Source organism: Anguilla anguilla, chromosome 14 (genome assembly GCF_013347855.1).
Source record: "Anguilla anguilla isolate fAngAng1 chromosome 14, fAngAng1.pri, whole genome shotgun sequence".
NCBI lineage: Eukaryota > Metazoa > Chordata > Actinopteri > Anguilliformes > Anguillidae > Anguilla > Anguilla anguilla.
The window spans coordinates 12386899-12407532 of NC_049214.1; the positions used below are offsets into that span (position 1 = coordinate 12386899).

Consider the following 20634-nt stretch of genomic DNA (forward strand, 5'->3'; position numbering starts at 1 on the left):
GAGGGCCTGGGAGTGGCTTGTGTAACAGCCACTCAATACCGTGGCCTCCGCACATTCTTAGAGTTCTCACAGCAGAACACCAGCGTAGCGTTATTGCAAAAGCTATGTCCAGAAAATATCACTTCTTCATTAAGATGAGGTTAAAAGATCAAATATTTTGGCACATTTGCTGATGGCAATCTTATATAACTAATGCTATCATGGCTTATGTTAAAAAGTATTATCGCTAGCGTGTTTAAAGAAGATTGGGAAACGGACCCCAGTTGGTTTCACAGCAGTGAAAGTCTTTCTGGTGGTAGTAAAACTGGTCTTTTTTTAAGCTAACATTCATGCATTTTTGTGCGACTTCTCGTGTGTGGCAGGAGGCAGGGGTAAGGAAGGCCATGGTTCATCTGCTGGGACAGAGCAGAAGAAGACCTGTTTGAGAGTTCCTGAAGCCAGCACAAGGTCAGTGGTAGTTAGACAACTCTATAGCTACGAGTGCTGTGGGTGCGATGTTTCATTGCATTTGTGTGTGTGTGTGTGTGTGTGTGAGTGTATGTGTGCAGTACAGGGGTGGAAAATCCAGGTTCAGAAAGGTAAAATCCTACCCAGTATTTTGTCCCTGGATTTTCTAATTAGCACAATTCTTCAACCACGAGGTAGAACTAGTGAAATTAGCTGGCTGAGCTCAGAGGTGAAAGAATCATGGCAGAACTTTTACTTTCCGACCCCTGGACATTCTGGTGTATTAGCGCCTCTATTAATGTGAGTGTTTCTCATATGGCATATATTTTTTATTTCACCTTTATTTCACCAGGCAAGTCATTAAGAACAAAATCTTATTTACAATGGCGGCCTGTGTATATGTGTAGGAGAGTGAATGCATGTTTGCATATGTCTGTGTACACATTTGTGGGTGCATGTGCGCATGTGTATTATGTATTAGTACAAGCACAAGTGCTTAGGCATGTGTGTGTTACATGCTGACCCGTGTGGTCTATGCCTTTGCACAGATTCCTGCAACATAATAAGTTGAACATTTTGGCAAAATCAAATATGGCGTCGCACCAAAGTACACAGTAAACATAAATCAGATTTTCTGGGGAATTTGGTCAAACAGGCAATGGGCAATATCAACTGCCGACCCATTTTACCATTAGGGTCCCCATTGACTTATGGAAAAACTATGTTATGCTTTAATATGAGGTAGTAGCTGCAGTCACGAAAGCAATGGTTATGGACGTGTAAATAACCCCCTGCATTGATATTTGGCAGACAGTTGCTGCTCCGTTTCGCAAACGAACTTTGAGCTATAAAGTTTAATTTAAAAAATAATAATAATAATAAAAATCAGCAAGTTCCGGTTATTATAAATTATTTGTGAGATCAATCAATGTTTGATTTCTTTATTTTACTGCTTTTAATTGGTCAATATAGTCAATACGTCAACACAAAGGTGATATACAGGGCTTACACTGTAATGAAAGAATATGAGAAAGACTTCCACATGCCCCAGCAGTGAGGCATGCAATGACATCATCAAAATAGAACACACTCCTTCTAATGAAGGCCTCTGGCTCAGTCGGATAAACATTTGTGGAATTTGCCTAGCGCTGAGAAAGATTAGGCTTCCCATTGGTCTGCTCCGGATGGAAATAACCGCCTTTTTTTTCTGAGCCGCCTGAGCGAGCGGAATGGCTGAATCACTCTGGCCGCGGCACGTTCGGTGGGAGTATCCAGCTGTGGGAGGAAGTGGAGACATGCTGTAGGCTGTCAGTGGCGGCACGCGGCTCTCCACTTAATGACTGCACCCTTCTCCCTCAGACGGCTGTTTGTGGGATGCACTGAAGAGCCAATTAAACTGAAGTTACAGTGTCAAAAAAGGAGGGAAAAATCCAGGGAGAATACGTGAAACTACAAGACCTTTGCTTTCTAATAGACTCGCAGCCTTTGCCAGTAAATCAACAGTCTTTCTGTGATACGAACAGAGAATGATTTGCACAAAAGCTTTAAAAGATAGCTTCAGGTCCAGGAGTGTAATTTCCAGCTGATGTTTTTTTCCACTCTATGATTAAATAAAGGGGTGAAAGCTATTTATTATTTCACTTTGTATTATTGAGTTTGGAGCTTATTTTCTAACAGATTTTCCATGGAGAGGTAGGCTTCATTATGGAGCTAAAGCTATTTGAACAAATCAAACAAATTTGCTTAACGTAGTAAAACACGGTGATTAGCTCACTTCAGTGAGCATATTATCACTCTGCACAAGAAAACACATTCTCCCATTACAATTTAAGGGACGGTTCTAGTGTGAAAGCTGAGAGATAAGATAGGAGATGGGCTTGAAAGTCAGCCGCATTTTGGAAATATTTGTGTCTAAGAAAATCCTTCTTGAAGACTAGGGGTACCATCAGGCTCTTGTACTCTTACCACTCCTGTGCTCTTAAGAAAATGGTGATTGAATACTGGCCTTAGCCAAAAAAATAAAAAAAGATGCTTCTTTCTCTACCATATAAATGATTTTTGGTTTACCTGACTGAGCCACTGACAGCCCATGGTTGGTTCATCTATCACAAGCCATCACTAGATTTAGCTAGATGTATTCTAAGATGGCGTGGCAAGATTTTGCACTGCATGAACTAAAACACTAGACAACATGACCACCCAGGTGCTGCTTGTGGTCTACCAATACATATGTCCACGAAGCCACAGCTGAGCCGTTAAACGTTCTTTAGATGAACCTGAACTGCACAATATTCCTGAAATTAAATTGGAATAGGAAGACAGAGAATAATGCAGTAATGCATATTTAGACTTCCTGAACACCGCAAATTCAGCCAGTTGACCGCCAAATCAGCAACTTACTGAAAATCATCTTAATTAAAACATACTAGCCACAATTATGCTTATTAATATCAATAGCACTCATAGGAGTAGCATATGAATGGTTGATATATGTATATACATAAAAATTCTGCCACCATAAATATCTCCTTATTCGGTATGAATGACATATATATTCAGCTTTTCTGTTATGAAATGTAAACTAAATACTGAATTTGAACAATCCTTCAAAAAAGGCACACTTAGTACAGCAATGTATTTCTATGTAAAATATTACTACACACAGTAGCCGTAGCTGAGCTAAGCCAAGGCTCAACTTAACTTGTCCATCACCAATGGAAAGAAAATCACCCAAAGCATACTCAGTGTGGTTTATAGCCATGTTAATTATGTCCATCGTTTTTTCACTGTTCATTCTCTCCTTTCATTTTTCCACACCATACTCACTCAAAATTGTTTTCCAAAACAGAGAAGATCTGTTTATCCCCAGTAGTGAAATAGGCTTGTTGATGCAATTGTGAACCAGTCAGAGATTATCTCAAAATTCTGAAAACCATTTTATTTTTAGCAGAACCAATTTTTTTGTTGGTAGAGGTTCTCCTCCCTTTTTTTCTGATGTTGGACATTCTCCGATGGCAGAGCTCTCTTAACACCAAATGACACAGATGCTCAATAGACTTCAAATTATAAATATATTTATTAATAGTCTACCTGTAAAAACCATGGGTTTAAAGTGAGAAGTTCCTGTTGTTGCCAAACATTTATAGGAGGTAATTCAGCTGCAGTTAACATGTCAGTTTTATGGTTGAAGCATTGAATTAAAGATTCTGCGATGTGCAGCCAACATGTTCATTTATGCATAGCACTTTTTTGCACTCTTTTTTTAGTCAATCTAGAAGTAGGTAGTTGAATTGGGGATCTAAAGATAATTGAGAGGCGGCTAGAAATGCATGGTCCCTTTCACCCAGATTCCTAATGTGACTTTTTTGTGCACAGTCTTACTAACTGCAATTGAATGAAAGGGTTTCTATTATCAGCAATGGACTGCTGATCTGTCCAGGGTGTATTCCTGCCCCTGGCCAAAAGCACGCTGGGAAATGCTCCAGCATCCCCTGTGACCCTGACCAGGATCCACGGGTTAGATAATGGATGGATGGATTTAACCATGTACAGTCTGACTATATGTTGACTTTTTGCTAATGAATACAGAACCTGTATCCGGACCTCATACAGTACATATAGGATATCTGTAGCTAGAATCTCATTTTTTGGAGCGCTTGTACAATTGCAACCATTTTGTACCATTCCGAAACCTCTCTGTGAATATTGCGCAGGGTCAGTTGAGTCAGAGATTGGACCCCGAGCAGCAAGCAGAATCCTGTGCCGTCTCTCAGATGTAGATGCGGTGTGACAGAAATAGGACGTTTCTTGGGAAACAAAAGACTTGGCGTCTTATTTTGGCGCTCGCTGCCGATGATGCTAAAATTGCTCGACCAACGATGTCTGCCGCATCCTTGGACAACATCTGGGCGTGTTTAGCGACTGGGCATTGAGCCAGATTTTGTGTGTATTGCACGGCTCTGTTCTGTTTAGTTTGCATTCTGTGTTTTTTTTTTTTCTCTTTAATTGTCAAGCAGTATATATCAGTCCTGATAAGCCACATTTCCCAATTCATAACTAGAATGTAATAGACAATAATATGCTTCCATGTTGCAGTGTTAAACCTATTGTTTTGCACAGTGTGTATTGTAGTCTTTTAAAACCCTCAATTCCACAAGACTGATGCTTCTATTTGACTAGTGGTAACATGTTAACAGCTACTGCACTGTAAGAATATATTGTCTGGTTTTATGTCTCCTAGAGCTTATCTTTCTCATAGGAAGTAGACAGAATATTCAAAACAGCAATGCTTGAAAAAACAGATCCAAGGCAATTCATTCCACTTGAGTTGGAGTTGTTTCCCATATTGACAGTAATTTCTAACTACTGGACAGACTGCATCAAGACCAAATGGTCCCGAATGGCTTGTGTCTATTTCTTCTGTAAATTACATAGTGCAATTATGTGCCTCCTATAAACATTACTAGAGAATCATGTAGGTGTTCATGCATTTTTATAACATGACCAGGGTTTTGGGAGAGAAAGTCCATTAATAATATGGTTAAAGAACATCATTCTGCTAACTGCATAACACATTTGTCAGCTAATTTTAAATGATTATCCAGCGGAGTCAATCAGACGGAGGAGCTTAGAACAGTCGTACTGGACAACGGTGCAGAGAGGGGGCACAAGAAGCGAGGACATGACAAACAATACACACACAAATGCATATACTGTAACCTGTAATACAGTAAAAACAATACAATATAAACAATACACAAACAATGTTATTCATAATAAACAATAACTTTATTCATAATAAACACATTAGTAGACATGAAAATGGCCATGTAAGATTTAATCTTCCAACTTGATGACGGGCTTGAAGTCAGCGATGGCCATCTGCTTCTTAGCATGCATGCAAAAACTCTGGACCCTTCCTTCAATGGCCATGAAGTTGCTGTAGTCGGCAAAGTCGTGGACCTGCATCCAGTCCCGAATGACATCGAAAGCTGCCTGCAGCTGTGCTGCACATGGCACTGGGTGAGCGGGGTCAGTGTCCTGGTCATCCAACTCGGCCTCGGCAGAACTATCGTCCTCTGCTGCTCTCACTTCCTGGCAGATCTTTTCATCGGCGTGATCTCTGGTGGACTCCAGACCAGCGTCTATGTCCACAAACCATTCAAACTTGTCAGCAGCAATTCCCTCTGGTGGTACAACAACAGCGCTGGTTTCCGCTACATTCTCACTAGCGCTGTCCGTGCCGACCGCAGCACTGAAGCCACCCTTTCGAAAGCAGTTCCGGATCGTTTCCTGTGACACGTTCTTCCATGCTTCTCTCACCATGTACAGCGCATCCAGGATGGTTATTTGCTTCTCCAGGTCAGCTGCGGAGTCAATGTCGGCATTGTTGTCTACTGCTTGGAGAATTCTCTTCAACATTCGGGATCTATACAGTGCCTTGAAGTTGCGAATAATGCCCCGGTCAATTGGCTGGATGAAGGAAGTCATGTTCGCAGGGAGGAACACCAGTCGAATATTTGAGAGCTGAATGTCACTGGGATGGGCCGTACAGTTGTCCAACAGCAGGATGATCTTCTTGTGCTTCCACCCCATCTCATAGTCAGTCTTCTTAACCCACTCAGCAAAGATCTCTGCGGTCATCCAGGCCTGCTTGTTGGCGTACCAAGGTAGTGGGACTTTGCGGCCATGGAAGCACCTTTGGTTTTTGCTATGTCCGATAACCAAGGGTATCAACTTGTCAGTCCCGGACATATTGCAGGCGAACAAGATGGTTATCCTGTCCATGGAGTTCTTGCCACTGGTGACTTTCTCTGTCTTCAGTGTTAAAGTCCTGTTTGGTATTGCACTGTACAAGAGGCTGGTCTCACTGCAGTTGTAGATGCAGTCAGGCTCGTACTCCTGCAGGATGGATGGTAGCACGTCTCTTACCCAGTCCTCGTCAGACTGGGTGTCAGTGTCTTTTTTTTGCACTCTCCGGAACACAATGTTGTTTCTCTCCTTCCACCTGCTCAGCCAGCCTTCGGTTGGTTTGAAGTCCGGGTCGCCAAGGCTTTCCGCTAAGGCTTTGGCCGTTTCCATCAGCATGGGACCAGACAAAGGCACGGACTTCGCTCTGGCATTCACAAACCATCGGAGAAGAGCGTCCTCAACTTCAACATCCTTGCCCTCTCGCTTTCTCTTGCGGTTCGGGTTGGCGTTCGCCTCCCATTGCTGGAGGATGGCCGCCTTGTTCTTGTTGGCTCTGCAGACCTGCGACTGGGAGCACCTGAACTTCTTCGCAACTTCAGTCTGTGATATCTTAAAAACACCGTTGAGCATCTGTATGACCTTGACTTTGTCAGCCAAGGTCAAGTCGTTCCTCTTCCTCTGTGGCCTGACAAATGACATGTCTAATAACGGATGTTGTATACTCGTGCATGAACTCAGAAGGAATGAGAGAGTAGACAGAGAGTGCCAACGACTGTAGGTGACACTCCACCTACCCTCATAAATTTTAGCGGTTTGTGTCTTTATAGAGGCAATTGTCAGTTTATTTATACCACATCTGATGATTTTTAACGTATACTTCAAGACCATTATGCAGTGTAATTGGATATAATTCGATGCAACTATCCAAAATATGGGATAATGGTTTATGCAAATATGTAATCTCTTTATAATGGAATGAATGGGAAACGGTTTGGTATTTGGCAATTCTATGCAGATACCCAAATTATGCGATAATCCATTATGCAAATAAGTGGATTCTACTGTATGTATTTTACTTACGTAAATGGAACAGCACATGCATTACTTATCTAACGGTGCTTCAGGGATGGCTGCTTCTGCCGATTTTTGAAGAACTGCCCACGTCTATCGGAAGCATATCCCCTTTTCTGGTTCTTCATTTATTAGAAATCTTAGTGAAAACAGTAGCTAACTTTTTGCGTAATCTCACAGCTTTGTTTTAGCAGAATATCCTGGTAGCCGACGCCGCGCTGCAGTCTGTTGGTGCATAGTGTGGATTGCTGGAGCGTCATGACTGTACAGTGATTCACATCCCGGGAACAAAGGCCAAGCGCATAATAAACTTATGCAAATACATGCAAATTGTGACTGACAAGAGGGAGCACAGGCTTGGTATTTACCTCGACCGGGCCATCGCACTCAGACTTTATGCTTAAAATTGCGCTTTGAGAATTCTTGACAAAGCAAATTACCGTTAGAAATATGGCACTTTTTTCCTTCTGTCATATTTACATTTTCCCTCTATCCACTGTATTTGAAAAGCAACTCACTTTAATCTCCCTCCTCCCTCTGAGCCAAGATGGATTCACCTAAGACAGTGCTCAGCCCAGCTGTAATATGAATATGTGCGATGAATTTGTAATACGAATTGCAAATTCATTGCGCTGTACTGACCATCTTCTATTTGTATTCTATTAGCGACGTGTCATTTTTTCCCTTTTCTGAAAACAGTGTTGCGCTTTTCTTTTTTAAACTGTTTTTGACAGCTTACTGAAAATTCATATCACGTTTACGGGCACAGAAAAAGCAAAGCTGTTATGGTTTTGTCCAGCACTGCTGAAAATATAAATGACATGTCCATAATGAGGCTAATGAAACTAACGCCTCATAAGAAGCTGCAGAACACTTCACCCCTGTCAAAATGTGATGTTCTTCTCTGTGCCTTTTAATGGCTGCTCATTTCTCAGGTGTGGTTTTTGCTAAGAGGCCAAATTAGACTGTTACCTCTGAAACTGTTACCTCTTTTTTCTTTTTGCTCAAATATTACTATCCATAACGCAAATATGCACAGCGAAAATTGTATTAATGTTTGCTTATCTTTAAAAATCAACATTTACATTTTAAATGTTTTACCCTATACAAACTGCATCCAACATACTCAAGTATTTCCTTGAGTAACATACATTTTCTTACTTTACAGCTTAACCCATTTACAGAGCATTGATTTATATAATATTAGTATATGCCATCTGACTCACGTCTTTCAAATAGTCTCGCTATGCAGGAGCACATATGAAATGAAGTGAAAGGCAGCCTGGAGGAGACAGAGACTATATTTCAGTTAAAGTGATTTTTAGTCTTTGGGGATAGAATTTAGACTTCTGATTTATAAATCTTCACATTAACATGTGTGGGTACTGAGTGCATTTCAGAGTGTGTCTACGTGTGTGTGTGTGTGTGTGCACGTGTGAGTGTGTGTGTGTATGGGTCGTGCACAAAACAATGCTCTTTTGAGAGCCGTGTGCATTTGCATAAAGATCAGTGATTTGTGTGAGGTGGCGGATGAGATGGCGCTGCGCTTTTAAAACAACGCTGCCCCAGCCAGGCACAATGCAGCGGGCCCACTCCTCAGACACAATATGGCGGGCCCCGGGAAGAGGAGTCCGCGGTCACAGACGCAGACGCAGACAGACACTCACAATGACGCTCAATAACATTAACATTCCTGCATGTCTAATGCCCCGGCTGCAGGGGGAACAGACAGAGACCAGTCTGGCGGGGCCTTAATGATGAATTAATCCGCTGCGCCTTATCTGAATATTGGCGTGCAGCGAGGGCTCGTTTGCAACGGGCCGGTCTCTGACCAGAGGGTGCGGAAGCCAGGACGGCAGGGGCTGCGGTGTTTTTTTCGGCAAAACCGGGTTACGGGGATAAACCACCTCGCTGCTAAGTCCAATGAGAGTTGAGCCACAAGGAAACGTCTTAATGGCGATTTGCATTCCAACAAGGATTACATTTTTTTTTTTTTATGACTTTAATTATGAGCCTGGGTAGGACTGAGATTTCTGAAGAACCCCTCTCTGTCTCATTTGTCTATGGCAGTTAATAAGCAGAAATGAAAGGCTGGGGGGGGGGGGGGGGGTTGTTAATATTTCTAGGGAAATAGAGGTGGGGGTTTTGTGTGTGTTGGGGGGGGGGGGGGGGGTTCTGACCACGTTAGGGCGAAGATTATTTAACACAGACACCACGTAAGGTCTCTGTTTGAGTTTCTGGAAATCCGCATGCATCGAGTGGGTTCTGAAGGAGGGTTTTTCCTTACCGACGTCTCTAATGCACTTTGTATTTGTAGTTCTTTTTTCTTTTTTTAACACCATCCGATGGGAGGTTAATTTCCAGAGAGCTATCAGTGGCGCTCTCCCTGATCTGAGGTTCGGCTTGTAGCATGCAGTACAACTGGGATGGGGGGCAAAGATGTGGGGTGGGGGAGGGGGCATGACGAGTATATGAACTGTATGCCAGTGTCTGATAATTGGTTGCCTCTGCTATGGTGGAGTGGGGGAGGGGTGGGGGATTCCAATTCTCATTTGCATGCTACACAATATCAGGGATTAGACTACTGATTTTCATAAAGGATTTAGAGCCGAAATGTATTATGTGGTTATGTGGCTCCCTCAGGAAAGCTTGCTTCCACTCATAGATAAAAAATAAATGTATATACATATAGGCCTACATATTTTATTTGTATGTGCCTACATACACACACACACACACATATATATATATATATATATATATATATAAGTACATACAAATAAAATCACATAAATGATTACATTTTGGTGTGCTCTTAACAGAAAGACCTTTTTATTATGTGATTTGAGTTCAATATAGATGCTGAAATTTCACTCATATGATTTCTTTACATAAACGTTCATAGATGAAATGAGATTTGTGCCTGATGTTTGTGGTCTGTCAACTGCCATTTAAGCATTTTGCAATTTTATTATATATGGATAGATTAATTATTGCATACACACACACAAACACGCACAGAATCATTTAAAAAACATATCAAAATATTCATCTACTCATTGTGAACATATTTAGTTTCCCATTTTATATTGTGTGCGTATGAAATGTATTGAAATTGGTCTGCAGGGGCACCTGACTTCTCTGTATGTCCAATTCTATATTTAACCTTGTACTCTCAATTTTAAAATGACAGCAGTGTGATTTTTGAACACTTCACATTGTCATATACAGTGGGTACACATACACAGCCATTCTACAGTAGAATAGAAAAATTAACCATTTTACACATCTAGCAGGCTGTGGCTTCTTACCCATCAAATACAGTCAACAAGCCTTCAGCCTCTTACTGCCCTAGATAAGTACAGCACTCCATTACAATAGGAAAACCATCATAATGTCTCTGCAACTGTCCCTCAAAACAAGGCCAACGTTGTTATTTTCTTTACAAATTCGAAGTGCCATCTCGGCTCTCGAGACACATGGAGTCGATCTCCCGCCCAGGGATGGGTGCGCTTGTGAAAATGATGTCAGAGTTTGTGTCAAGGTGCTGCATTTGATTGTAGTTCAGAGAATTTGCATCTCTTGTACTGGGCAACGTCTATTGGCAATGTCTAAATTATTTTAAACCTTGCCACGTTCGCCCACATGTCCAGTGATGGCCACCATTTTGTTTGCATGTAACAAATGCAATAAATTTTTTATCAAATGTTACATCTGCGTATAACATAACAGTGGAAAAAAATACAAAAGATACAGTTCCTTGTGACATGCTGCCCCAGGGAAACGATAAACTGGAAATGGTGTGATTTTCTCCCTCTTTTAAATAGCCAGCATTCCTCTTTTTGTCCAATTTGCTATGATTCAGTGCTTTCTACTTGCTGACACCCATTCCAATATATAAGCTCCTCTTTGATCCCCATGTATCCTTAAACTGTCCTGCTAATTATTACTAGAGAGGGTTCCTGAGTGCATGGGCAGAGCAGGGCTATGTGTCATTACCACGGCTCACCAGATCTAATATGTGCTGTATTTAAAATAAAGGCATACACAGAGTACAGCATACACGTGGATAGAACGGTGGATCTGAAGTGCTAGGAGGGAGGAGCTGAAATAAAATATTTAAGCTCTTAATATTTTGATACACACAAAAAAAGGGAGTGTGTAATTAGCTGTTTATGTTAGGTAAGATTATCTTGTAACATTTGTTTTGTTTTTTTTTAGGATTCTTTGGTTTCGTCAAACCTCATTTTGTTTTTACTGTCAACAGAACATGTTGCTGTTAATACATGTAACCACATCGATATAACTGAATCGAAAACTTGAACTCCTCCCAAACATGTGGCCATTATCTCAGGTCTCATGATCCCTGCATATCAACATGTAAAACGTTTCCACATTCAACATCATTTGCACGTGTGATCATCAGCAAAAATGCTCTGTATTAGCTAGACCACATCTGCATGGCAGGAGAAGGTCATAGTTAGTACAAATGTTTCTGCTTATTTTGTGTATGGCTTTGGAAGCTGTAAAGTATGAGATAGCTATAAGCGAAGCCACTGATGGTCCATAACAAAAAAAAAAAAGACACCAAAAATATCCCTGGGTGGTCTTCATTATGACAAGAAAAGGCATTCAAATCTTATCTCCCTTTTGTTTTAACACACTAGCGTGTTCACCAATTTTCTCATGTTAGTCTCTGTTTTTCAGGGCTTTTTCTCTAGTTTCTTAGACTAGCAACATGAAGGCTCCATACATAAAGTAAAATTAACCTGTTAAACATTAACACGATGCCTATGACCTTAAAACACGTGGACGGCTTTTAACATGTTTGTCAACGTAAAACTGCCAAAAACTAAAGGGGATCTTCAAGGATTTATTTGGAAGATTCTGATATATTCAGACTCTCTTTCTTGTACTACAGCTTCGAGGCAAATGTACAGTTAAGGGATGCTTAACCATCTGGAAAACAAACTGTTCCTCTTTGAGAAAGAACCTGTTAAGGTGTCTCTTAAGTTGTCTCTTGAACCATCTGTTTGATTAGTATTATCGTAAGTGTCCTTTTTCAGAGCTATAGTGGAGTCATTTTAAAATATGAATGACCATCTCAGTGTGTGTAACACAGCAATGCATTGGTCCACGGTTCCATCATGTATTATGAATAAATATTGTGCATATTAGCCGGTGCTTTCTCGGTGTCATGTACTTGAAATATGTTTCTCGGTGAACAGTAATTAGTTTTATGTGTATTCCTTTGTGCCCGGGCTGTAATATAGTGCGCTGTATTTTAGTGGGAGGTGTGTGTTCGCGGACCGCACATTCGTCACTCACTCCAGCGTTGATGTATGCCTGTGCCCTATCGAAATACGCCGTCGCGTATCCCGGAAAAATGATCCACGGCTCATAAAATTATGCATATTCACCGCGCTGTTCTGCATATCACTCAGAGCATTTACCGGGCGGGGGAAATAACGTGCAGGCATTACGGTGGGAAACCATCGGCACGCTCAAATGCAAATGCTCCAAAGAGCCCGCCGCGCCGCACAACCCGGGCTGGGGTTTCCTTCGACTGATCTCAGAAGAGATCGAGATGCTTTATGGTTCATTTATTTGTTTGCCATCGTGTGAACAAGCGGGCACGTGCCACGTGAGAAAAGGCTGTTATTGAGAAATTAGCGCTGTTCTCAGTCATCAAGGCTACAGAGAGAGAGAGAGAGGGAAAGGGATTGTTTTTTTATCATTTCTGCCATTTGTTCAAAGATGCTCACTACCTTCTCTCCCGCTCCCCTTTCATTACATTTTCCCACCATGCAGCGCAGTGTGGACCTTTCTATACTTGGACTTGGAACATAGCTTGGCTGTGTAGAGGATCAGGGTGGGGGGGAGGTGATGAGCCTGTTACAGTTAAAGAGAGTGTGTGTGTGTGTGTGCATGCATCTGGGTCTGTGTGTGTGTATGTGTGTGTGTGTGCATGTGAGAGAGGACGCGAGGGAGAAAATGAGAGACAGGAGTGATAGAATGAGAAAGAAAGAGAGAGAATGTGAGAGAAAGAAAGAGAGAGGGTGGGAGGGAGGGAGACTTGGGGACATGGGGGCAGAGGAGGATGCCTAGTGGCTGTCTCAATAGCCCCTTTGTGCTGGTGCGGGGAGCAGAGTTAATCGGGAGCCCTAGAAGTAATCAACGGCAGAGTTTGGCTTGAACAACGGCCTGGGTAAACAGCGATTGTTCTTTGGACATGGTTCCAAACAGAGGCAACAATGGCAGCATTGTCCCCGCGCTCTCATTAGGGGGAAGCTCGGGGGGGGACGGGGGGAGACGGCAGTGGCGCTGGAGTCCAGGCGGGTGGGAACCTGACAGGGGGACAGCGCCACGGAACAAGCCCGCTATCACGCCTTTTATAGCGGGGCCAGCTCTCTGCCATCAGCTGCTCCGGCTGGGATGGGCCAAGCCAAGCCTGTCATACCATCTTCACATCAAAAAAGCCCTGTATGGCCATGGGGGGGGGGGGGGGGGGGAGGGGGCGTGGTCTCAGCTTTAATGAACATAGAGGAAACAACGCACAATAGAATACATTATGCATTCAATTAGCGGACAGCAAGGCAACCTGGCACGGCTCTCGCTTCAAGTGCATTTCACCCACCGTGTGAGCACATCCCCGCTCCCACAGACCCGCCCCCCCCCCCCCCCCTTTTTATTAGTTCTTGTGTATCCTGCACTTCTGTGCAATTTCCATCAAGATTTTTTGTTTTCATTATGTGAAAATGCAAATGAATCGATAGCTTATAGGGCCGCGTTTGTCAGGCAGAGTGGAGCCGGGAAGGCCGGCTCTGCTGGGCACAGACGAGCGCCTGTCCTGTACGAGGGGCCATGTGAACGTACAGGCAGGATGCGCTGAATCGCTGAGTACAAAGAAGCTCCAGAACAAAGGAACAGAATAAACACACAAAATAAATCTGTACATCATGTCATATTATTATATATATTATTATATATATTAAATATAATATATTTATTTATTTATTTTTTTTTTTGGGACGGGGGTTTTAATAAATGTTGCAATAGCACTCTACCCCATTGTTCTTCAAGGCACTTTCTTCCCTCCTCTGCAGCTGGCTTTGTATTAAGATGGCAGCTCTTGGGGAAGTGCCATCGGGGAGAGTGTTAGGCAGGCTCACTGCTTGCTACCCGTACCCTATAACTCTTCTGTAGTCTCCTCTTGTTTCTGATCTTTAGGTGAATGCCGCGCTCTGATTGCACGCCTTGTGTATTGCCCTTGTACACGGGTTTGTTTAATCATATGTGTGTTTAGTCCTTCGCAGTGTTCGACAGCGTTCCATCGGTGCGGCACTGCCCCTCCAGTGACTGAAAGTGTCAATGATTCAAAATGAAGACGGGTCTACTGAGGCCAACAGTCGTGATTCTAAAGCCGTCTGACTCTGATTTTACAAGTCCGACCCTCAGATTCTAATGCAGTTACAGCTCCCACACTCTCAAGCAATCTCATTCCCATATAATAAAACAACGAAATACTAGGATTCTGAAGAGGTTTTAATGCCGCCTGACTCTGAGATTCTAACGCAGCACAATTCCCATATTCTAAAGGAATTTGATTGCTATATTAATAAAAATCATTCTTAGTATTCTTAAATATTATGTGACTCGCAGATCCTAAAGCCATCAGATTTGCGAAGAAATTCCAAAGTAATACAGATAACCAAGCGGGAGTTTGCCTAAAATCAGTACAGATGTAGTTTGGTCATACAAACAGCAAAAATACACAGCCCCTAAAGTAGTCTTATCCTCATATTCTAAACATGCCACATTACCAAGTTTGGAATGGTCTAACTGCCAGACCTGAACGTTTCCAGAACGGCAAGTTTCTGAGTGACAGTACTAATTGTAAACTTAATGGTTAAGCCAGTGGCTTCACTAACTTAAATAAAGAGTCTCTCCTTTCTTTAAATAAAAAAATGACAACTGCCCATACCGCCACACGACAGTTCTGTATTTTTAGCTAATAAAAAAAAAAAAAAATTTATAAATCAAGGAACTTTCTATTTCACTTTAATTATCAAATGACTTTTTCTAACTGACCTTTCTCAGCACAGTGATGAGGTAAAAAAAACAGAGTGGGAGTGGCTGTACGCTCGATCGTGCATTAACAAGAAAAGGATACCATCTGTCAGATCCCAAAACAAAGGTGATGGGGTCGGGACGGATTCTGATTAGAAAAGTATGACTGGGATCAGGCGACTGGGCGATCGGTGAATGTTTAAATACGAATACAGCATGCAGTAGGAAATGAGCTAATTGAGACACTGAGGTATTCGCTGTTTACTAGATGCTCCTGGTAAAGGGATGCATGTCTGTTGAAGAAGTGACGTGTTTTTCACCGCCTCGGTGAAGCACAGTATCCATATTTGTCCAATTCGTGCTTTTAGACGACATAATACTACACACACAATTTGTGTTAGGTCATTGTGCTACCAACTGCAACTGCACACAATGATCCAAGGCTATTGGGGGTGACTTATAAAAGTGGCCTATAATGTAGGATAATAATAGCTTGCATTCGGGCTTAGACCACTCACTGCATAGGACCAATGGCAGACTTGTTTATTAGAAGTCGCTATTGTCTAGTAATACTGCCAAATTCAAAGAAAAATGATTGCGGCTAATTGTACTGTTTAGCTGCCATGCTAAACTGCCAGATTTAATCCCTACTATTTACTGCAGCAACCCACAGAGTGGATTTCTCACACATTTCAGTGCAAAAGCGTTTCATATGGTTTATGTTTAATGTCTTCAAGATCCTTCAAATCATAGGAAGCACATGTTGGCAAAGATTTTTAGAATAGTCGCTCACCTATTTTTCCACTTTGATTTCAGGGCCATAAGAATCCCCAATTGGTTCATGATGTTACACACTGGAACATATGAAGACACATGAAAACACACACACACAAAAATTTCTCTCTCTCACGCATACACACACACAAGCACGCATGCACACACGTACCCACACAGAAATAAAACAAAGTACACCTTAAATATCGGAGAGGCTTCTGTGATCATTGAGCAATGAAAATGTACTTTACATTGTTCATTGTAGCTCCGAGCACCCAGTGTCAGTGTACAATATTCCTTCTCCCTTTTGTGGTGGCTAAAGAAAGAGCCCAGGCCAACTTCCGCTGACTCCATATCCCATCTCTCCCACACACACACAGCTTTTGTCACAGCAGCATTCTATTCCAGAAAGGAAATACAAAATGGACCTTCGCTAAATTCTCAAACTGTGAGGAGGGAAAGTGCTTTCTATCGCAGTGCTCCATTCTGATTCCAAGCCAAGGGTGTACTGCTCATCATTTGTACAGCGCAAACAGCCACAGTTAAGTTCTGATATGTCAACATGAGGTCATGGAAATAATAATAATAATAATAATAATAATAATAAAGAAAATATATATACCAGAAAATATAAGGTCAGCGCTTAAAACGCAACACTTGGGCTCCCATTTTGATGAGATTATGGTAATAAAATGGTGGAAGCCTAAAATGGGAGTGTACGTGCTTGTATTTTTTGATGGAGGAATGGGGTGGTGTTTGAATCAGTTGTGAAATTCTCAGGGTGCACGACCATTACTACACCTCAACAAAGGTTCAGAGAAAGGCATGCGTTGAAGGTATCCTGTGCAGAATTTTAGCAGACAATCTGCTGATTTTTAGTTATCCTCCCACTTCGACGTCAGATAGGATCACATGCCAAGAGGAGCAGCCTGCAGCACTGAAGCCACACCTTAACTCTGACAGATATGCTTTAAACATTAATACTTGACTCATGATGTTCTTACGGTGCACCTATGCTTGAAAACATGTTTCCAAAAAGCCAATAAAGACTTCTATCACTTTAATAATGTACCGCAGCCAACTGTTTCAAAAGCACAAATGCGTTTTAAAGCTATATATCATCTGCTTTACTGGCTTTCTGGCACCAATGATGTGTCTTTCACCGTTATCAATCCCGCGTTTGTAATGGTGAGCTATTGGAGGAGAGGTTTACACACTGTGTTTTATACTGGTGTGTCTCCACACAAAGTGACTCCAACTCCAATAACAATGATACTGGTCTTTAACAGGAGGGTTGGTATTGGAATGTACCTTCACTGACCTGCCTGCTAAAAACAATATCTAAGAATTTTCCCAGCACTGAGGGGAGTTTTGTGACTCGCAGTTCGGTTAAAGAAATAACGCCAGTCACAGAGGGAAGTAATCCATCGATAGTTATGAATGAGAGAGAGGAATGAGATGTACATGTCCTTCGGTTTGTGGGCTCCAGAATCGTGTAAAGCCCTCGTCAGAAACAAATGGATAAACTGCATTTGACAGTTTCTCAATCAGTGCGGCTGAGTGCTTGAATTTCCCCCATTAAAGCTGAAAGCACTTCAACTTTGAACAACCCTCAGTCCTATTCATAAATCTGAAACTAAGCTGTACTATTTACTCTTCCTATTAAAGCGATGAGAATATATTTCAGTACCTACTAGGATACTAGATTCCAAGCTGCATATTGATAACACCTGTGAGGTTAGGTAAGATGTGTTTTCTTCACTCTGGCAAGGATATAAGAAAGGCTGGAAATCATACACGCAGAGACACACACACACACACACACACACATAGAGAGACATGCATACACATTCTTAATAACTGATTCTGTGCAAAATGCATAGATTCCAATAAAAATAAAATTAAAACCCCTGAATGACACTGACACTAGTGTGGTAGTGTTCTCCTGTCATGTAAGGCAGATGGAGGCGATGGCTCCCCTGTCACATGACTCAGGATATCTCTCTCAGGACACGTGGTGCATGAACTTCCCTATTCTGCTCCACCCACCCGGTCCCGTCTCTGCGCCCTGTCCCTCCTGCAGGGAACGTGCAACACAAGAGCTGTGCTGCTCTGATAAAGTGGCACATGCCACAGGTCTCCTGATCCGGCTTTCCCCCACACATAGCATCTCCACAGTGCTCAAGCCTGTAGATCTGAACATTGCTTCATGAATTAGACTTTTTGTAATGTGACTTGTTATTTTATACATGTGATTTTATGCTAGACATTACTTTAACATAATACCTCACCAGTATTCCAGAGCAGATGTTGGCTGCCCTGGAAAAGATGTTGAGTGGAAGTAGGCATGCAACAGAGCATTCCTTTGTGTAACAAAACCGGGCATTTTACAGTAGGTTTCTACCGGGTCAGCTGGATTTGTTTTTAAACACATGCGCTGACAGCGGCGATGCCTGGCACACACGTTTACACACGCACACACTGTGCTGACCGCGCGAACACGAGAGGAGAAGCGAGTTCCTCGCGTGCGCCGGTTAAATCCGCGTCCGTCACAATCAGCGCAGGGTGTGCGCGGCGAAGCCGCCACGCGCTGGGCGCTAACGGGCTTCGCGCTTACGGACACGGTCAGTTTCGGCGCTCCCCGAGGTTCCCGCTGGCTAACCGCGCACTTTCAGGGTGCAGAAAACGTAAGGCTATTTGAGCCTCGCTGCGCAGCCCAGAGCTACGTGCGCCGCCGTTTAAAAAAGCACGACCGTGCCGCCTGAGCTTGACCTGCACATAAAGGGTGTCAAAGCGCTCTCGCGTCTCTCTCTCCGCCAGCCACCAATCAGGGCTCTCCTCTCCTTCCTGCGGTTTTCCCTGAACGCAGCGCGTGAAGCGTGCAGCGACTCCCCCCCCAATACCCCCGCCCCCCCCCCACACACTCGCCCCCCCACTGCAGGCAGCGCTCCCTGCCCTGCAGCAACTCTGGCCGCGCAGAAAGCCGAACCCTCGCGCGGGCCAATCAGCTGGCGGATCCCGCTTCGCTGCGGGTGGCGGCCCTTCCTGGGGAAACCGCGGTTCTGGCATCGTGGTGGAGCTGCGCGCTGTGTTAACGCTGCCGCGTCTCCCGCTTCCGATCCTCGTAAAAACCTCCACCGCACCGCCGCGAGAGAAAGGGAAATGGCGGCCGCCTTTATTCTCTCGCCGTTATGTCGCGGGGCCCCAATCAGAACAAACGGCTCGCGAAACCCCCAAAACCCCCTTTGGTAAGGCAGCGTTCCCTCGCGCTCATTAACAGGGGGCGCAGCGTGTTTTAGGGGGCGTCTGGGAACAGGAGGGGCGGAGGGAACCCAGGCCCAGCTGGGAGAGCTCGCACCCGCCGTCGCAGGAGTCATGGGAATGAGAGCCGCCAGGGTTCAAGGTCAGCACAGGCACTCCGCCACCGCAGACCGCATTGTCTGGGTCCTCCCTCCCTCCCTCCCTCCCTCCCCTCCCGCCCTCCCTCCCTCCCTCGCTCAAGGATTTTTTTCGTTTTTCTTTCTGGGGGGAGAGTCGGACAGTTGATACCATTGCACTCCGCTGACATGCGCTCTCGTCTCGTCTCGTCTCGCGCGCCGAGAGCCACCAATCAAAGCCCTGCTGGCGAGCGCGCCGTCGCTTCGCTCGCCTCACACAATACGCGGGCTTTACAAAATGTGTGCGCGTTTACAAAAAAACCCGTTCGATTTCACTTCCTTCTCTTCCCGTAAGAAATGTGACAGAAACTGAAGAGGACATTTAAAACGGGGAAGAGGTGCAGGAGGGGGCAGGGTGGTAGGAGGCTAGCAGAAACAGAATAGTTTTTAGCTAGGAACGCGCTAGGCAGCGAGGGGAACGCGCTAGGCAGCGAGGGGAACACGCTAGGCAGCGAGGGGAACGCGCTAGGCAGCGAGGGGAACGCGCTAGGCAGCGAGGGGAACGCGCTAGGCAGCGAGGGGAACGCGCTAGGCAGCGAGGGGACCGCATCCAGGCGTGGGTCTAGGACGAGGCTGTGATTAGCTCCATTGTTGGAAGCCTTTTCAGCATCATTGGCTCTGAAGAATAGCACCACAACGAGTCTACCCAAGCTTGGCGGAACTCTGTATGGAGGAAAAACAGAGTGATGGTGGCCGTCCGGCGGGACGATACGGAACGCTTGGCCATATGTTTTCAGCACCAACACACCACTTTCCCATCCACATCATTTTCACTTTGTAGCTGGGGTAGGAGCATGGAGAGACACACACGTCTGCGCACGTGCACATACACACACGCACGCACTTCCACGTGCTGACACAAACACACCTGTGCACACCTGCAGGAGCGCACACACACGCATGCAAACACATGATGCCTGTGCACACACACAGAAACACAAATGCTTGCACACACAGACTCTCACACACAAACACACACACCTGGCTGCATGCATACAAACACACTTCCATTTGTGCACACACGCATACAAAAATTTGAACTCCAAGATAATATTTAGAAACAAATAAATAAATGGGCAATGCCTGTCCTGCAAGAATTATTATAATCAGAATGATGTAGAGCTTTTATTTAATAAAAAATATT

General features: G+C 43.8%; 1 protein-coding gene and 2 long non-coding RNA genes across 3 annotated transcripts in view; 1 reads left to right on the forward strand and 2 right to left on the reverse strand.

Annotated features, from left to right (window-relative positions):
• LOC118212398 overlaps nucleotides 1–20634 on the reverse strand; it is a 190871-nt gene that overhangs the window by 135589 nt on the left and 34648 nt on the right. The gene's annotated exons all lie outside the window — the stretch shown is intronic.
• LOC118212397 overlaps nucleotides 1–20634 on the forward strand; it is a 51587-nt gene that overhangs the window by 18347 nt on the left and 12606 nt on the right. Inside the window, exon 2 of the long non-coding RNA XR_004762211.1 lies at nucleotides 363–447. This is a non-coding gene — a long non-coding RNA (uncharacterized LOC118212397). The remainder of the gene's footprint in view (nucleotides 1–362; nucleotides 448–20634) is intronic.
• Nucleotides 5223–7508, reverse strand: LOC118212393 (tigger transposable element-derived protein 4-like). The gene has a single exon (XM_035390214.1). The coding sequence runs from the start codon at nucleotides 7234–7236 to the stop codon at nucleotides 5284–5286; it is 1953 nt and encodes a 650-aa protein (XP_035246105.1). The 5' UTR covers nucleotides 7237–7508; the 3' UTR covers nucleotides 5223–5283.